Genomic DNA, 18472 nt, shown 5'->3' on the forward strand with positions numbered 1-18472 from the left:
CGGCGCCGGGGCGCGGGGCGGCTGAGGGCGGCGGCGGGGCCGGCCGCGGGAGCCGCCGGGCCGGCGGAGAGAGGCCGCAGGGCATGCCAGCCGCCTGCCCCGATGTTTCACTGGAGCAAGTGGAAGAAGAGGATGGGAGCGAGCGCCTCCTCCTCCAAGAGACCCGTCTTCGACGAGCGGGAGGACGGTGAGTGCGGACCGAGATGCTCCGGGGTGCCCGCCCTGCCCGGGATGCTCTGCCCTGCCCAGCCCGGGTGTCCAGCTCCGGGACACTCTGCCCTGCCCTGCCCCGGCGGCGCCGTTGCCGCGGTGCCCCCGTTCCCAGCCCGCGGTGCCCATCCCGCGGTGCCCCCGTTCCCATCCCGCGGTGCCCATCCCGAGGTGCCCAGCCCGGGGTGCCCATCCCGCGGTGCCCCCGTTCCCATCCCGCGGTGCCCATCCCGCGGTGCCCGTCCCGGGGTGCCCGTCCCGGGGTCCCGAGCTGCCCCGCCCGGCACTGGGGTCCCCCGGCGGGGCCGTGCCCGGGGCGGGGTCCGGCCGGCGTTGCCTGCCCGCAGGACGCGGGGACCCTGCCCACGGACACCCCGCGGGCACGGGGCGGCCGCCGTTAAAACGGGGGCTGGGAAGGGGGTGGCGAGGGCACAGCCGAGCAGCGGAGTTTCAGTCTGGACACCGACAGCCCCGCTTGGACCGAGGAAGGGCCAAGTGCCGCCGGCATCAGCACCGAGCACTGCTGCCGGTGCAGAAAGCTGCTCTGGGGTTTTCCCCAAAATACGAGCTTGGGTGGGGAGTTTTAGGAATACGCCGTGAAATGCCACCGTTGCATTAGAAATCGTGGGTGTAGGGTGAAATTTCAGAGGAGCAAAGGAAGGAAACTTTGACTTGGGTGGGGAAGAGTCGGGAAAGCCATCGGGCCAGCAGCCGGGTGCCGGGTGGCCAGGGCACTCCTGAATGCTGCGTTGGCCCTGTGGCATCAACTGAGCACACACAAAAGTCCCTGTGTGTGTGGGGTGCTGGAGCTGTGCACTGGATAAACCTGGGGTTCGATGTGTTAGTGTGGGTCTGAGTGCAGTGATGTGAGGGTCAGGGTGTGCTGGAATTCCCTCGGTGAGGGAACCACACCTGTCTGTGCTGCTCTGGCAGCTGACGGGTTAAATCAGGCAAACTTCCTGGCACAAGAGCTGGTTATTTCTCCAACAAGTTTTTATTAGCAATTCACACTGAGCAAGCCGAGTAGAGACACTTAAATCGGAGGCTTCACTGCAATTACATTCTGAAAACAAAATTTCTTTCTGAGAGGCTTTTAATTCTGCCCTGAGCCTGTGTGCAGGCAGCCAGGGTGAGTGAGCTCTGCAGCTGAACGGCTGCTGGCAGGAGCCTGGGAACACCTCTCCAGGTACTTTCAATCAGCGCTTTCCCTGTGTCCCAATTATTGGCACATTGCTTCCTTGATATCTCCTGCCTTTCCATAATTCCTTGTTAGAGTGTGCTCAGAGCAATTACAGTGTTGTTCCAGTGAACTCATATTTACTGTCATGGCACAGTTGCTATGGTGATCTCCTAAGACATCCCAATAACTTCCTTAGATAAAGAAGCCAGTTGATGCTTGGGTTTGTGTGTGACATAATGTCTAAGAGTTACTAGTGACAACAGTATAATGAGAAATCAATTAAAAATATAAAAAGGAAAAGGCCATTTGGTATGTCAGATTTTGCCCATACATGGTTCCTTGTGATGGATCTCTGCACAAGGATGAGCCTGACTGCTGAAATCCAGCAGATAACCCCTGCTAATTTGTCACGGTGTATGTAAATAGAAGGTTAACATTTATTGTAGCCACTAGTAACACAACCAGTACTAAGATCGTACTCCAAATCATTACAGACCTTCCAGTCTTTGTCCCTGACTTCCTGGGGACTGGTTTTGGGACTCCACTGAGTCACTGGCTCCTGTCACAGCGGCGGGGGATGTCCTGGGGGACAGCAGTGCTGTGTTTGCCCTCTCTTGGTGGGAAACGCCTGGCTCCAGAGGGTTCTCCACTGTTTCCCCTCTGTTAAGAATTGCCATTTCTCCTCAGCCTGCGCCTGTGCAGCCCCAGCTGCTGTTGGATCTCCTCTGGACCAGTGCAGGAGCTCCTGTGTCACATCCCTCTCTCTGGGAGGGCTGCTGCTGTCCTTGGGGGGGGTGTGGGTTGAGCTCTCTGGGTCTGACTCCGAGGGTAAACATGGTATTCCAGAGTGTGTCCTAAGGACCTTCCCTCAACCCTCTCCTCTTCTTCAGCATCTTTTCTGTCAGTGCTCCTGGGCTTGTTCTTTGGCAGAGAGGGAAGCTGGTGCTGGTTCAGCCAGGCTGGCTCCTGCTCCAGCCAGGGCCAGGGCGGTGCAGAGCTGGGCTCCGGGGAGCCGTGCCCAGGACACAGCTGTGCTGCTCCCTCCTTGCTTCCCTCCTGGCTGCTGTGGTGTTCCCATCCCCATTCCCCGTTCAGAAGCCTTCCCGAGGCCGTGGTGCCAGGTGAGCCAGGTGTGCCTGGTGCTGTGTGGGGGGCACAGCCCACGTGTCAGACCCCTTGGGGTGCCCGCCGAGCTGCTCCCTGCTTGCACACACAGCCTGCCAGGGATTTCTGGGCTGCTCACAGCTGGGGTTCAGCTAACGGGAGAGCTGCCTTTCTGTGAGAGGACAGTGCCTGTGTGTTTGTGTGTGCTTCCAGGGAGCCCTGGCGTGAGGGAGATGGGTTTCTCTGGCTGTGGGAGCCGCTGCTGCAGCTGGTTCCAGTCCCACGGAAAAGCTGGCAAGCTGCACATCCATCAGCTGGGAGGGAGCTGCAGCCTGCCCAGCTGAGATACTGCCCAGGGATGCCTTTGTGAGAGCTGGGGTTTGGCGAGGTGCACTGTACCCCGTTCATGAGCAGAGAAAGTTAATGAATGGAGGGGAAGGAGGAAAAACAGAGCAAGGAGAAAAGTATGGGAAGAAGAAAACAAGGCAAAAGAACAGAGGGGCTGCAGGGTGGAGCACTCGGAGTTGTGGTGTGCTGGAGTAAGGTGGGCTCAGTGAGCTGGAGTGAATCGTAGCAGGTTTGTGGGTTCTGCATTACCACTGTGGGCTGTTTTCCATCAGGAAAAACACACCTTTGTCTGCAGGGACTTTTCAGGGGCTGTTTTTTGTACCTGTAAGTATTTTCAAAAAACTCCTCACTCGAGAGTGGATTTGCTCTCCAGCCCAGAGGAAGGGTGGGCACTGCCTGTCTGCTGGCTGAGATGTGTCTCTGTGCAGGGCATGGGGCACTGGGGTGTCTCACAGAATCACAGAATCATTTGGGTTGGAAAAAACTGCCAGGATCATCAAATCCAAGCTGTGCCCACCAAAGGATCCCCACCTTGTCCCCAGCCCAGAGCACTCAGTGCCACCTCCAGGGGACACCTGCAGGTACGGGCACTCCAACCCTGCCTGGGCAGTGCCAGTTCCTGATCCCCCTTTCCATGGGGAAATTCCTGCTGTGCCCACCCTGAGCTGCCCTGGCCCAGCCTGAGGCCGTTCCCTCTGCTCCTGTCCCTGTTCCCTGGAGCACAGCCCGACCCCCCGGCTGTCCCCTCCTGGCAGGAGCTGGAGAGAGAGAGGAGGCATGGAAGTCATGAGGCTTGTTTGTCATTTGGGCAGGAATTATGCTCTTGTTCTGGGAAACAGCCAAGCAAGTTTTATTGACATCTCCCTCCTTTTTAGAAGAAAAAAAAAAAATACTATTTTTTTTTAAAATTTATTTTTTATGCCAGGTGAGGAAAACCTGTAATTGTGAAGCCAATGGGAATGTTTCAACCCAGATATCTGAAAAACGCTTAGCAGAGTTGTTGGGCTTGGGCGCTGGGGCAGAGCAGGAGGAAATACAGGGCACACTTAGTGCTATTAGCATTGCCCACAGTTTGTTACATGGGAGAGGGGGGAAACCACAGCGAGATTTATCTCTCTATGCAATTATGTCTGAAGAGGAATTTCAAGAGTGCATTTTGGATGTGGTTTCTCCTGAATCAAAGTGGTTTACTAAAAAAACTGTGTGTAAATATACATGAGAATCTGTGAAGCCATCTGCTGCTTTGTGCTTTGCTGTGCCTCCCCTCGCTGACACGAGGCGAGTGGCCCAGGGTTCCTGTCCATGTCCTGATGCTGAATTCGTTTTTTCTGCTGATGTACAAGGTTTTAATGGTGCAGCCCAGTGACTTTCATCATGGTTAGTATTTTGTCTCAATCACTTTTCCCCCCATCCCTTGTTTGCCTCTGCCAGAATGCAGATGGTGTTTTGTAAGGGGGTCAGTGCAGGCGCCTGTGTTTATCCTACTTGCATCAAAATCAACTTTTGAACATGTTTCCAGTTCTGTAGCTCACGAGTGGTGCTCTCCTGGTAAAGCAGCCTGGTCCCCCAGGGGTCCCCTGGTCCCCTGAGCATTGTCCCTGCTGCTGGCCATGCTCCTGCCAGCTTGGCTGCTCCTCACAGAGCCCGACTGTCACCTCAGCTGGGTGGTGATTGCAAGCCCTGGGCAGGAAACGTTGCCCTTTCATTGGAAATCTATGGTCTAGTGCCCAGTAAGGCAGTTGTAAAATCCCAAATACTACTTATTTGGGGTCAGATACAGATGTGTTAAGCTTCCATGCTCTGCAAACCACTGACTGAAGTCTTCCCTGCTCAGACTGCAGTGAGAACTTTTCCCCCAGCCTGACTTCCATGGCTGTGGGTTGGGAGCACAGATGCCTTCCCTGATATTTAAACACAAGGGAAAAAAGCCTTTCTGTATTATCAAAGTGGTAGCTAGGAAGGCAAGCGGGGGGAGGAGGGAGTGGGAATTGCAAGGAGGTGTCAGCAAAGCTGTGTTCAGCGTTGCCAGCAGGGCTTTGTTCCGGCTGCCCCCGGCTCGGGGATGCTTTGCCCAGGGACTCGCCCTCCGTGGGGTCTCTGTCCCTGGCCACTGCCCCTCATTCCCGCCACACACGGAGAACTTTCCTGGCCGTGAAGCTTTGCAGTGTGTCATGTAATGCAGAAATAGCTTAAATCCTGGGAATCCAGCAATTTCAAGCCATGGAGGTGTGTGGGACCGTGGGCAGTATGGGGGTTACTGGCTGTGAGCTGTTTGATGGCTGTGCTGTCCCTCTCCGCTCTGCTGGCTGTGGTCCCTTTGCAGCAGTGCTGGCTCAAGTCTGAAGAAAAGCCATTCTCGAGGGGCTCGTGTGTCTGTGGGAGATCTGAGGAGAGGAGATCAGGGTGAAATGAGTCCTCAGGGCAGCCGAGACTGTTCTGGAGCTGGAGTAACAAAAAATAAACAAACACAACAGCAATTTGAAGGACATTTGATGGATAGGGAGGGACAAGGGCAATCAAGGAAAAGTCACTGGAAGTACTGTTCAAGTGAAATATTAAATCAGATTAATACTTGGTGTATTCTGTGGAGGCCACAGTCCTCATGACTAGCTTGGAATGGGCTCCCTGTGATTTGGGAATGACGTGCAGGAGCACGTGGCTGGGGATCTGCCCACCCTCCCGTGGGTGCCCAGTGCTGGCGTGGTGACCTTCCCGGTGGGGCTGGCATTCCCAGTGGCTGCAGGTCCCAGGACATGGAGCTGGTGGAGAGGGGCAGCTGTGGCTGGAGAGCCGTGCTGTCGCTGCTGGCTGCGGGCAGCACAAGGTCACCGCCTGCCGAGCCCGCTGCAGTGGCAGTGGGCAGCACTTGGCAAGGGAAACCTCCCCAGGAACGGGGAAAGCTGCTCTCTGTGCAGAGTGGTACCTCACCCTTCGAGCGGGGCTGCTGAAGGGTGAGGCAGCTGGCTGGGCTCTCGGTGCCTCGCATTAGGGGAGGAGCGGTGTGGAGCTGGTGTGTGCCCACGCGGGCTGGGAGAGCCTGTGCTTCCTTCTGAATATTGCTTTGTGTCTTGTGGGAACGCCTGGAATGGAGCCCTGCTGACCGGCAGCGGTGCTGTGCCCTGTGCCAGGGCCGGGCTGGCACCCCTGTGGGCGCAGGGGCTCTCTGAGCGTGGCTGGCACAGGGGACACTGAGCCCGTGGTTCACGGCAGCCCGGGGGTACAAGCAGGCCTGGCTTCTCTTTTCAGTGGAGCTGCTCTCCGGCTGGGAAGGCAGGGTCCCTCAGCAGGCTGTGCAGCCTCTCACGGCTGCGGGGGCTGCTGAGGAGCAGCGTCCACGCCTGCCTGCACGTCCTGTCCCAAACCAGCCCCTAATCATCGCTGCCAGCCGCCGGTGCCAGCTGGGCTGGGGGACCAGCGTGGCACAGGGCTGGCAGCGGGGTGTCCCTCCCAGCTGTGGGCTGTGCCAGCCCCTGCCCAGCTGTGTGCCAGCGAGGGGATCCGTGCTGGCTGCGCCTGGCTTGGTGCTTGTCTCCTGAAATGGTGTGGGGACAGCCTGGGAGCAGCTCGGCTCCTCTGCACAAGAGAAGAGAAATGTCAGTGTCCCCTTTCCCTCTGCCACTGTTCTTCAGGAATTAAATTGCTTTCGGTGACAGTCATGGAAAATTAGAAGTGCTTGGGGTGTGTGGGAGCAGCTGTCTCTGAGCGCTGCCAGCAATGAGGTGTGACATGTGCGAGTGTTGATGTGTTCATTTACATCTCAGGTGCTGCTCAGGGCTCTCCCAGTACCTGAAGTGCTGAGCACATGCAGGCACTGAGTGATGTTCAGGCTTGCGTGGCTTGCTGCTTTGCCTGTGCCCGTGAATCCTTACAGGCCAATGGTTAGCCCTGCTGTGTAATTAAATTAAATTAAACTGCAATGTAATGCCTTTTTAGCTTTGCTGATGTTTCTGGAAGCTGATCAATTTCATCTGTTAGTCCAGAAAATACCTTTACTTGGTTCTAGTGGCTCCAGCAGAGAGCTGGTGGGCTCCTGAGGCTGATGATGCCTGAGTGACTTCCAAGATAACCTGCAAAGGACTGTCCCAGCACAGAATTACCTTATTGTCCAAATCTGCATTTGGTTACAGCTGAGCTGTCCAAAGACACAAGTGATATTTTGAATTTACATGGATAATGTGTGCATGGGAGCACTGGAGGAAGCGCCCAGAGTGGGGAGGGCAGAGTGAGGCTGTGGGAGCACTGCAGCTACTGCTGTGTTACTTTGGGTCTCCATCCCTGCCTGAGCTGTCTTTGCTCTGGAAAAAGGGGTTCTTTCTCCTTTTCATTGTTTCTCCTGACCAAAACCCCCTCCGACAAAGAAAAATGCACAGCTCAATGAAAGCTGCCATCACTGCTTAAAATCCTGGGGTGTGATTTGTGTCCTGGGATTTTAGAGGGATCACGTGGTGGCAACAAAAGGCCATCATATGAGTATTTCAGATATCCAGGGTGGGAAAAAAAAGCAAGGGAACAGGGTAACTTGGTAGAAACTGGGAAGAAACTTAGATTGAGAATAACCTGTTGGAGTGTTTGGGAACCCAGGAGCTGAGACACTTCCAGCACCAGCAATAATGGCATTGCTGTGTAGGTGGGGCAGTCATCAGAAGGCACATGCTGGTTCCGTGTGGAATTCCTGTATTCTTAATTGTGGTGTCTGACAGAGGTCAGAAAGGTGGGCTGGGCAGGCTTGGGCTAGAGCTCAGGTTACTGCTCTGAGCAGGCAGATCTCCGTGAGGATTAGGAGAGACATTTCTGGGTGAGGGTGAATCTGCCCTGGGCCCTGCTGCTGGCTGGACACCACCCACATGCTCAGTGTTTCACTGTCAGAAGGATATGGGGTACAGGACAGGGGATACAGGATATGGGATACAGGATATAGGTCACCTCCTGTGCAAGAGATGTTAGACTGCCCTGTGAAACAAGTGACACAGAGTCCACGGGGGAGCCACGTACTGCACCTTGGCTTTTTGTGCACTGGTTCCAGTCTTAATGGGAACTGGCAGGCAAGCCCAGCCAGCAGGGAACACAGAAAATGATACACATTATGTTTGGATTGTTTGCACTGTTGGAAAACGTGCTTTATGCTTCGCAGAAAATAGGGCCAAAGCTTGGTCCCAAATAATTTGCACTCTAGAGGCTCAATGCTGCATATGGTAAGCACATGAATAATTCATACACATGCAAACAGGCCCCAGGATTTCACATTCAAGCCTGATTCTAGATTTGCTCAGAACTTTGAACTGGCATGGATTAGTGGCTCTTCCAGCACAGAGGAGGCTTGGCAGGACCTTCAGCACAGGAGGAAACAATCCCCTCTCCTGGCTGGCTGTGTGTCTCCCTGGGGGCTGGAGCTGCCCTGTCAGCCCTGCTCGGTGGGCTGCCCGTGGCTGTGACAGTGCCCAGGGCTCGGTGCCCCGGGTGCCTGCTGCGCCTGGCCGTGACACGCTGGCTCTGCTGCGGGCGCTGCTTCCCCTGCAACCGGCACCGGAGGTTTTGGGGAGAGCGGGCATGGCTGCGGGCTGTGCCCCTGAGCTCAGCACAGGGCTCTGAGCTCCCCAAGAGGGACCCACACAGGGCTCTGAGCTCCCAGAGAGTGACCCATGGAGAGCTCTGAGCTCCCCAGGTGTGACCCACACAGAGCTCTGAGCTCCCAAAGAGTGACCCATGGAGAGCTCTGAGCTCCCCAAGAGGGACCCACGGAGAGCTCTGAGCTTCCCAGGTGTGACCCACACAGGGCTCTGAGCTCCCGGCAGCTGCCCTGAGCTGTCAGCTGCTGCTCCAGCCCAGCCCGGGGCTCTTCCGTGGTCCCTCGGAGTGCCCTTAAAGCAGGGACAGCCCAGGGGCTCTGTGGCCACTCTGGAGCAGCGTGGGGCAGGTGCAGGGCCAGGGGCACTGGCAGGGGCTGCTGCTCTGCTCCGCTGGTATTTATTCCATGTTAAATGCCACAGCAGGAGCATCGCAAGCAGGTGTCAAAACAAGCACAGCTGCAGCCAGACAAACTTAGGGATTGATTAATGAATAGTTTCAGCCTGTTGTGTGTTTCTCTACATGGCTTTCTGATGTAAAGATCAATCTGTGAATTTATTTAAAAAATAGCAGGTTTCTTTTAACTAGAACAAATTGCCTCTGTTTATCAAAAGGCTGAATAACATCAACAAACAGTTCAGTCTGTGTTGCCCCTCAGCACTACTTGGGAAATCATTTTAGCTAGTGCTTCTTCTGGCCTTGGTTTGGATTTTTCCATGCTCTTAGCCTGGCATCTCCAAAGGCACCCCTGCCTCCCCCGCTGCTCTCTCCAGAGGCCACTCTGCTCCTCCTGCTCGCTGTGCTCACTGGGGTTTTTCCACTGCCAGCCCTGCTCCTGCTCCCTGTGCCCAGGCTGTTCCCTGGCTTGCCCTGCGGGTGTCCCGGGGCCGGTGGCCCTGGGCACGGCTGGCCCTGGTGCCCAGGGGTCAGTGTGGGGTGCTGAGCCAGCACAGCCCCGAGGAGCTGTGCAGGGTGAGCAGGGGGCTCTCGCAGGGCCAGCCGTGCCCCTGCAGCCCCAGGTGCCCATCCAGTGCAGGGGGGCAATGCAAGGCCTGCCTCCCCCCTCCCTGTGGCTGATCCACTGCCAGGAGATGCTCCTTCTCTCCGGAGCCAGCTGCACATCGCTGTGCTCCAGAGAATTCCTTATCACAGAAGCAGGATGTCTGCTTTCCCCGGAGAATTTGGACTTGGTGAATAATTCTGTTTGACATCTGCTGTGAATTTGGGTCTGCTCTCTTCTTGTGGAGTTGAAATGAATCCCGAGTGGTTGTGCCACCCGTCCTGCAGGTGCAGGCGGGCCAGCCCCGCTCCTGTGAGCTCGGGTGAGCTCTGCCCATGGGGTGAATCTGTTCTGACACCTCCAGAAGAAAGAACAGGCTTGTTGTTGACTGCAGGGAGCACCAGAGGGGATCGCTGCTCCCACCTGGGGTCAAACAAAATATTCAGATATTCACACTTTCTTGTGGTTCTTTTTTCCTTCCCAGATTTACTGTCACTGCCAGCATGTGTGAGTGATACCCTCTCATTCACACTGTCTTGCTCCTAATTTTTCCTTCTTTGCCAGAGCTGTGGGAAATGCCTGCCCAGCTCAGTGAGTGGCAGAAGACAGACCTGCCTGTGGGGACACCGGTGCTCCTGGGGACACCAAAGCCCTGTTGGTGCTGCCTCAGTGCTCACCAGCCCTGGACCCTGCAGCTCCTGGGGCACTTGGGCTCCTTCGGAGCCCCTGGTGAGCTGCTGCCCCGTGCCTGCCCTCTTCAGCTGAGTTCGAGACAGGAGGGAGGGCCAGGGGAGAAGCAGCATTCCCACAGCCCTGCAGCTGCTGCTGCAGCAGCTCTGCCGAGCAGCACATCCCCTGATCCAGCCTAAGGTATTTTGGGAGCACGTCTGCTGCTCACGAGCCTCTGGGACAAAGATAGGACCGTGTGCCTGAAATAGCACCCTGGAGCCTGCACACCCCACCAGTGGCTGCTCTCGAGAGGGAAATCCAGAGTTTGTTTTCAAGCCATCGTCTCTGTGTTGACAAGGCTGAGGAAAACGGTCTCAGCTGGGAATGTCTGAATTAGCTCCCAGCGCAGCGCACGCACACACGCTCACACTGCTCACCGCCCAGAGGGCACAGGAAGGGCTCCTGCCTTTTGGAACAGCTTTTCACACAGCATCCCGGAGTCACTGGGGCTGGAAAAGCCCTCCCAGCCAAGCTGTGCCCCATCCTTGTCCCCAGCCCAGAGCTCCGAGTGCCAGCTCCAGGCATTCCCAGGACACCTGCAGGGATGGGCACTCCAGCCCTCCCGGGCAGTGCCAAGGCCTGAGCAGCCTCTCCAAGCCGTGCAGGAGGTGGTGGTGGAGGGTGTGCAGCCATCAGTGTGCCCGTGTTGAAAACCACAGCCCCAAACCAGACACCACCATATTTCCGTGGTGCTGATCCATCCAGTTGCCAAGAAATGACCCTAGCTGCCAGTTCAGCTCTTTTCAGGAGATTTTTTTCTGTTCTTTTTGACTTGCTCTTTGGTGCTCCATGGTGTGAAATGCTGCAGCAGAGACCATCCTTCGGTGCAGTGTGTGCAGCAGTGCTAGAAAAGAAGGAAATGGCATTTCCAAATGGAATGTCTCTGCTCTTGCATCTCTTGCAGCTCAAATGCAGCATGGCTGGTGCACAGTTTCACTCTTTGGGGTATTTTCCCAGTGTTCTGGTAGCTGTCACCAGCCCCAGTGACACAGCAGGAGGAACAAGACTGTCTTTCATGGCCCACAGTGAATTTGCTGGTGTGGCAAGTAGTAAAAGCCTCTTTTGATGGAAAACCAGAAGCAGCTGATTGTAGAAAATATTCTTGGGCTCTCTGTGTTACAAAGAGTTGTTGTCCTAGGACTGTTACATATTGTAGAAAACTGCAGTGGTTCTGGATAGATTTGGGAAAAGCAGTGATGATCAGAAGACATAAAATAAATGATATCAAAGAGAATGAGGTAGGTTGTTCCCCAAAAGACCTGTGTTTATCTCAGACCTCTTAAACCCTCTAGTGTGATTTAAAAAAAAAAGGGGGAATGCTGAATTCTGTCTTGTTATAAACAGTTTTTAAGTTCTCACTTGAAAATGCTTGTGTGTGACCCATCACACGCTGGTTGTTGCTGTGAGCCCAGCAGTTTTGTCTCAATAGCTCTCTGTTTGTTGCTGCCTAGAACACAAAGTTAGACAAGGTGTGGGTGGCTCCTTCTCTCTGCCCTGAGCAGCTTTTGTGGCTCTCCTTGGGTGCAGAGAAAAAACCTGCCAGGTCTGAGCTACCTGTGGTGGCTGGATTTAATGTGGCTCTTTCTTGCAAAAGTGTTCTTAATTATTAATATTGCTGGTTTTTTCTATTAATTAATGTTTTAAATCTGCCAAATACAGTGTCAGGGCCTTCCCCTGTGCTGTGGCACTGAAGTTAGCCATGGTCTGTCTGCTTTGCGCGCCCTTGTGAGCGTGTCCTGATCTTTCAGTACAAAAGCCCCGTTGTTTTCCCTTCTCCCGGCTGGCTCCTTCTCTGCAGGACGCCGTAGTGCGGTGGCAGGAGGCTGGGATGAGGTTACAGCGTGAGAAAGTGCGTTGGATTCCGCGTTAGCAGCTGGTGCATCCCTGGGACGCCTCGTGCTGCTCGTGATTCTCCGCATTTCCATGGCAACGGGCAGGGCCGCGGCTGAGGGCAGGGCCGCTGTGCCCGCGGTCCGGGCCAGGCCGGGCCGGCCCTCAGGGAGCCCCGCGCAGCTCTGCCCCCGCTGCACGGCTCCTTCTGCTCTCATGTTCCCCGAGCAGCCCTCCTCGGCTTTCTGTGCCGCACCTGCGGCGGGCGGGGTCCCTGAGCCAGCCCAGCCCTTCTCCAGGTGTGCTCCTGCAGCTCTGCTGTCCTGCTGCGGGCCGTGACCGGCGCTGCCTGTCCCCACCGCCCCGCGGAGCTGGTGCAGCCTGGCAGCTCCTGACAGCCAGCTGGCAGTCTGCTCTCCCGCAGTCTCGGGGCGCTGGCTTCCACAGGTTGGCTGCTGCTATATAAAGAAATAGTCTGTTGTTTCCAAATTTACCCTGAGCAGAAAGACAGAGAGCAAGAGGAGCGGGCCTTTGAGGCAGGCGGTGCCCGGCTGGCCGGGGCTCTGCTCCTCTCTCTGCTCAGTGCCCGGGCTGCCGCTCACCCGTGTGTGTGTGTGTGTGCCTGCACCCCAGACCCCTGCCCTGGGAGCCTGGCCCGGGCCTGGAGCAAAGCACAGCACTGTCAGGATCTGTGAAGGAGTAAGAAGGTGAGCGAGGCTGCTGAGATTGCAGCGGGGCGTGGGATGTGGCCCTGCCACAGGCAGGCAGGAGCAGAGCCGTGTGCCAGGGCAGCTGACACCCCAGCTTTTGGGGTTTCATTAGCACACAGCTAGTGCCAATCTCCCTGGCCTTGGCCAAAGCTGGATACAGACATCGTCCTGCCCGGAGCTGTGGGTGTGTGTGACCAGAGAGCCTCCTCTCTGCCAGCAGCCACAGCCCTCTCACTGCGTGGGGAGAGGCCACATCTGTAACTGCAGCCAGGAATGGTCATTAAACACAGCACGTTGCCCGTGGTGCCACAATTACAGACATATTTGCAGAGGGGATTCTTTTCTGTAGGATGGGGACGTACCGTGGGTGTACCTGTCCGCACAGGTTCCCTCTCTGGCCCCCGGTGCCCCAGCGTGTCTCACGCTGGTGTTCTCACGGAGATCTGCTGGGAGGAGTGTGCTGGGGCTGTTCTGGCAGACAGATCAGGTTTCCTGTGCGGGACCCAAGTGGGAGCTCCATTCCCCAGGATTGTTTATGAACCTTTCAGTGAAGCCCCACTGCTTGCAAGTCCTTTGTGTCTCAACGTGATGCTAATGCAGCACAAGGTTTGCTGCAAAGTAGGTCTCTACACGCAGTGTTTGTTGGTGTTGGGCTCGAGTGGAGCTGTACAGCGTTGTCAGATCCATGCCCTACATACCTCAATCCCTTCCTGCAGGTGCTCCCAGGGGATGTTTGGTCCATCAGGATGTGGTACACCTCTGCCTGCAGGTGAACTCTCGATGGTTTCGGTGCCTCTGAGCACAGAGGTGTTTGCCCAGGTGGTCCCAGCACAGCCCAGCAGCGATGCTCTTGCTTAGGCCATGTTGGTTTGTCCTTGGTCCTGAGTGTCCCTTTGGGTCACAGAGTCCTCTCTTAAGGCACGTGGGTGTCAAGGTGTTACAGATGCCAGTTTGAGGGGTGGAAGTGACCCATTCCTCTGTGCAGGGACCACCTGCTGCTCTGGGCTGGGAGCCCCAGGCTGTGCTGGGCCCCCACACTGGGCTCTGCTGCCCACGTCTGGCACCAGGAGCATGTGGGTGTCCTGGTAGGCACCCCTGCAGCTGGTGTGCTGGGACATGAACTGGAGGAGGAGGCAGAGGGAGCGGGAAAATGGTCCCTGGTTCTGCTGTTGGAGCTTGTGCTTCTTTGGGACTGATCACTTCACGTGGTTTGAAACTCGTCCCGCTGTGCTGGTCCCTGTGACACCGGGGCTCTCCCGTGCAGTGCTGTGGCTGCCCACTGCCTCTCGAAGCTCTGTGTGTCCAGCCTGGGTGCTCGGAGGTGCCGTGGGTGGTGTTGGGGGATCAGTGTGCTCCAGGAGGGAGGCTCACACAGATCCTCTGCTGGTTCCCCCTCTGGGAGCCCCGTGGCTGCCCTGGTGCAGCGTGAGCAGCGGGTCAGCACCAGGGAGGTGGGTTTGGTGCCACACAGACCCAGCAGCCTGGCTGAGATCACTCCTAATTAAAGCACGCTCTTTGGAGGGCGGTGAGACGCCTTTGAGAGGCACTCTGCTGAGGCTGCCCAGTGACACTAATTACTGGCAGTTAATTAAAGAGCAGTTGAGAGGAGAGCTCTTTGAGGGACTCTAGTGGGGGCGCAGGGTGCTTGTTGAGCTGATCTCGTTACCATTTCTGTGTGACACTGGCTCTGCCCCATGGCTCTTCCATGCCCATGGAACTCGGGATGTGCCAGAGGCACTGGCAGCTGCTCCCAGTGCCCGGCCATCATCCCTGGTCACCCATCCCCACCACCCTCTGCCTCCTTCTGTCCGCCACCCAACACCTGCATTCCTTCATTTCCACTGCAAATCTGTATCAGCAAATGAGCAAAATAAACGTTGCTTGTTTGTTTTGACAATTACACCAGAGATTTAATTACACTCCTTCCTCATATATACTGCCGAATGTCATGTGGTGTGTTAGGCATAAACAAAGATGTTCTGCTAATGTGAGATATGGTTATTAAAGACACACTGTCAGCCTGCAGCCTCGGCTCTGAAACTGGTGTCAGCTGGAGCCCAGCTTCCAGCATCTGCATTCTGGGTCCGTGTGCTGTGTGCGAGGAAGGGGCAGATGCTGAGCGGAGATGTCACCCAGAGTGGCTGAGTGAGCTAGGAAACAGAAATATAGGAAAAGAGAGAAAACCACGTCTGTGTCTTCAATGACTTTGAGGCAGCAGCTTCAGGTATCATAGCAGGAATACAATATTTCAGTCTCTGAGTAAGTTCTCTGTTCAAAACAGTGGGGATCCTCAATTGCCATCCTGAAAAGGGCCCGATTTTCCTGCTCATCACTTACTGCCTTTGAAGAATCTGTCTTAAAGCCTGAGCCTATTGTGTCGTGTGAAAGCAGCTGTAGCATTGTCTGGCAATGGTAAATTGGCAATGACTTTGCATTTCATAATTAGTTAACAAGGAATCATTTACAATGAGCATGTCTCTCAAATCCCATTGAAATGTGCAGCACATGTTTGATGTTATTAATTAAAAATAAGAAATTCAAACTCTCTCTGGCAACAGTTCCTGTTTCCCCTCACTCCATGGGGCCATTGACAGGGACGAGGCCAGATTAAGGCAAGGGTTTGAAATTCTTTCTGAAAAAAATGCTTTGGGACTCCAGGGTTATCCAGGAGTGTGTAAGAGACCACTGCCTGTGTTTCAGATCCCCCCAGCCCTTACCCTTAAGCTCCCAAACAGGGCTCTGTGAGCTCCCCCACTCCCAGTGGAGGTCAGTCTCTCAATTACATCTTGTCAGAAAACCTCTCAAAGAGGTAATTCGAGGGAGAAATTATTTCTAGAGATTCTTGTCAAATTACAAAAAGCCTTTAATTAAATGAGTGTCCATTACTTAATGGCAATTATGGAGAGAAAATCCTTATTTCTGAAAGAGGTGAAGCTCCACTTTCCTATGGAAAATTTACATTTTGAAATAATAAGATAAAGGTGGCTTATTCTGCTCCAGAACTGAAGCCTGACAGAAATGAATGTGCGTTCTTGGAGGGGTTTGGTCTGGAAAGGGAAGAGCCCTGGCAGTGTCTCCATGTGCTGTGGGAGCAGCCCTGCTGCAGGCTGGCCCTCGCAGCTCCTCCCTGTCCTGGGGGGAGCTGGGGGCCCATCAGTGCTTTTGGGGGGGCATCAGTGCTTTGGTATGCCCACCAGTGCCTTTGGGATGCCATCAATGCTTTGGGATGCCCATCAGTGCTTTGGGATGCCATCAATGCTTTGGGATGCCCATCAGTGCTTTGGGATGCCATCAATGCTTTGGGATGCCCATCAGTGCTTTGGGATGCCCACCAGTGCCTTTGGTATGCCCACCAGTGCCTTTGGGATGCCATCAATGCTTTGGGATGCCCACCAGTGCCTTTGGGATGCCCATCAGCACCTTTGGGATGCCCATCAGTGCTTTGGGATGCCCACCAGTGCCTTTGGGATGCCCACCAGTGCCTTTGGGATGCCCACCAGTGCCTTTGGGATGCCCACCAGTGCCTTTGGGATGCCCACCAGTGCCTTTGGGATGCCCACCAGTGCCTTTGGGATGCCCACCAGTGCCTTTGGGATGCCCACCAGTGCCTTTGGGATGCCCACCAGTGCCTTTGGGGTGGCAGCCCCCCCGCCTGGCTCTGTGCTGGCAGTCCCTCCCGGGCATTCCGAGCAGTTCCAGCGTTCCCGGGCAGCCCTGGCAGGAGCTGTGTCCCCAGAGGGGTGCCAGCGGGCAGGGGTGGGAGCGTGCGGAGCCCGGCGGGGGGCTCGGAGGGTTTGAGCCCTGCTGGCCCCGCCAGGGCTCGCCCCAGCCTGTCCCTGTCTCTCTGCAGAGCTGGCTTTGGCAGCGAGTGAGGAAACATGGCCCAGCCGTGCTGGTTTAGAACCACAGGAGTGTTTCTGAGCTTTGCCTTACGTCTTTCGGGTATTTTTATCGCCTGCCTCATTCGAACGGTCTCCACTGAGTCATCTCATCCCTAGTTTAGATTTATGCTCCCTCTACGCCTACTCCAGCAGGACCCAAATCCTCCTGGCACAGCCTGCTGCTGGCCTCGCTGGAGTCATGGAAGTCTGGCATTAAATTATGTGGGCACTAGGTCAGGGAGTTCTGAGTGTTGATACATTTTATTTAGCAGCCTTCTGGGTTTAATGAGTGTCCATAATACAGCAATTCATGATTTATCATAAATAAAGACAATAGATTCGGTTGCAGTTTAATTTATTGCTTATTTTTGTAGCTGTTGTGGGGTTTGTGTAACAAAATACGGACAGGAAAAGCCACCTTCCCTAAATTCCAGCCCTTCCTTTGTGCAGGGTCAGGGGAATAGCTGTACCCCTTCCAGTGCCACTGCTCTTGGGACAAAATGACAGGACTCTGGCTGAGCAGGAGCCTTGTCTGGTTTTAAATCTCCAATAATCATTGTTCTGATTCCTTGGTAATAGAGAATCAGGGGCTCACTGACACATTTTCTGTGCTTGCATGGACTGGCAGTCTGTGACAGGAGCAGAGGGAACGGCCTCAGGCTGGGCCAGGGCTCAGGGTGGGCACAGCAGGAATTGCCCCATGGAAAGGGGGATCAGGAACTGGCACTGCCCAGGCAGGGCTGGAGTGCCCATCCCTGGAGGTGTCCCCTGGAGGTGGCACTCAGAGCTCTGGGCTGGGGACAAGGTGGGGATGGGCACAGCTGGCACCCCGTGGGCTGGGAGGGATTTTCCAGCCGCAGGGACTCTGGGGTTCTGTGATTTTCCTTCCACAGAGACCTGGCTTCTGCTTATTTGATGAACAAAACCCCTCCAAGTGGGACAATGGACAGCTGCTCCTCTCGTGTAATTCCAAATGGTGAATCTTGTATTTATGAGAGAGAGATCCAAATACGGTCCATCTGGTGCAAGTTCCTCAGCTGTTCACTTCACAGAGAAGAGAACGTTTCCGTGTCTCTGCCATGATGTTCACATGAGCAGCTGAGTCTTTTAAAGCTGTTCAATGGGCCGAGGGCTTGTGTACACGTGAGAAATCCCTCTAAATCTCACACCTCGTGTTCCCGAAGAGCAGGGCTGCCCAGGTGTGCAGCCCAGGCTCCCACAGGTGACACCCCGTCCCACGTGCCCGTGACCAGCCCGCTCTGCTGGGAGCACTGTTCCAACGCCTCTTTTCCAGTCCCGGGGCTGTGCTGTGAAGGTGCCAGATGTGTTCAAATTGAGCACAGTGAGGCAGAGCCGCCGTGCAGGGAGTGCACAGGGCTCGGGGCAGCTGTGGCAGGTGGCTGCTGGTTCTGCTCCTGCCTGGGCAGCCAGGGCTGGTCCCAGGGGGTGCTGGGGGAACACCCCGTTCCCCAGTGTCTCCTGGGCTGGCTCCGAACGCCTGGCAGCTCCTCTGGGTCAGCTGAAGTTCTAGTGCTGGATGCCACGGTTAGAGATGGATGTACAAAAAGCTTTAGGAAGTGCAGGAGGAGTTTTTTGCCAGAGATTTTAATTTTGCATTGAGCGTAAGGGGAGGGGAGCGGAAGGAGTCAGGCATAATCAGGAGAGAGCGGGGAACTGTCCAGAAATAATGTCCTGCCTTTGCCTCTGAAAGCTTTGAGAGTTTCTGATTGATTTCAGGGGAAGCAGCGCTGGAGACTGAAATGAAGGAAAGTCGCAGAAGATGTGGTAGGTCAGAGATGAGATGGTTTCAAGCATTGGTGATCTGAGAGTTGCTAAGAATAGAGCACGGCAGAGGCAGAGCAGAGTGTCAGGCAGTCTGAGGGGATGGATGCTCCTGCAGCTGCGGCATCTCTGG

The 18472-nt window shown here is 55.4% G+C and overlaps 1 protein-coding gene across 2 annotated transcripts in view; it reads left to right on the forward strand.

The window, feature by feature from the left end:
* Nucleotides 1-38: 38 nt before the first annotated feature.
* Nucleotides 39-18472, forward strand: part of STK32C (serine/threonine kinase 32C) — a 65162-nt gene continuing 46728 nt past the window's right edge. For both annotated transcript variants that reach the window (XM_041461613.1, XM_041461614.1), the window contains exon 1: nucleotides 39-187. In XM_041461613.1, coding sequence (XP_041317547.1) covers nucleotides 103-187 — 85 coding nt within the window. In that variant the 5' untranslated portion in view covers nucleotides 39-102. The remainder of the gene's footprint in view (nucleotides 188-18472) is intronic.

Source organism: Pyrgilauda ruficollis, unplaced genomic scaffold (genome assembly GCF_017590135.1).
Source record: "Pyrgilauda ruficollis isolate IOZ18807 unplaced genomic scaffold, ASM1759013v1 scaffold15, whole genome shotgun sequence".
NCBI lineage: Eukaryota > Metazoa > Chordata > Aves > Passeriformes > Passeridae > Pyrgilauda > Pyrgilauda ruficollis.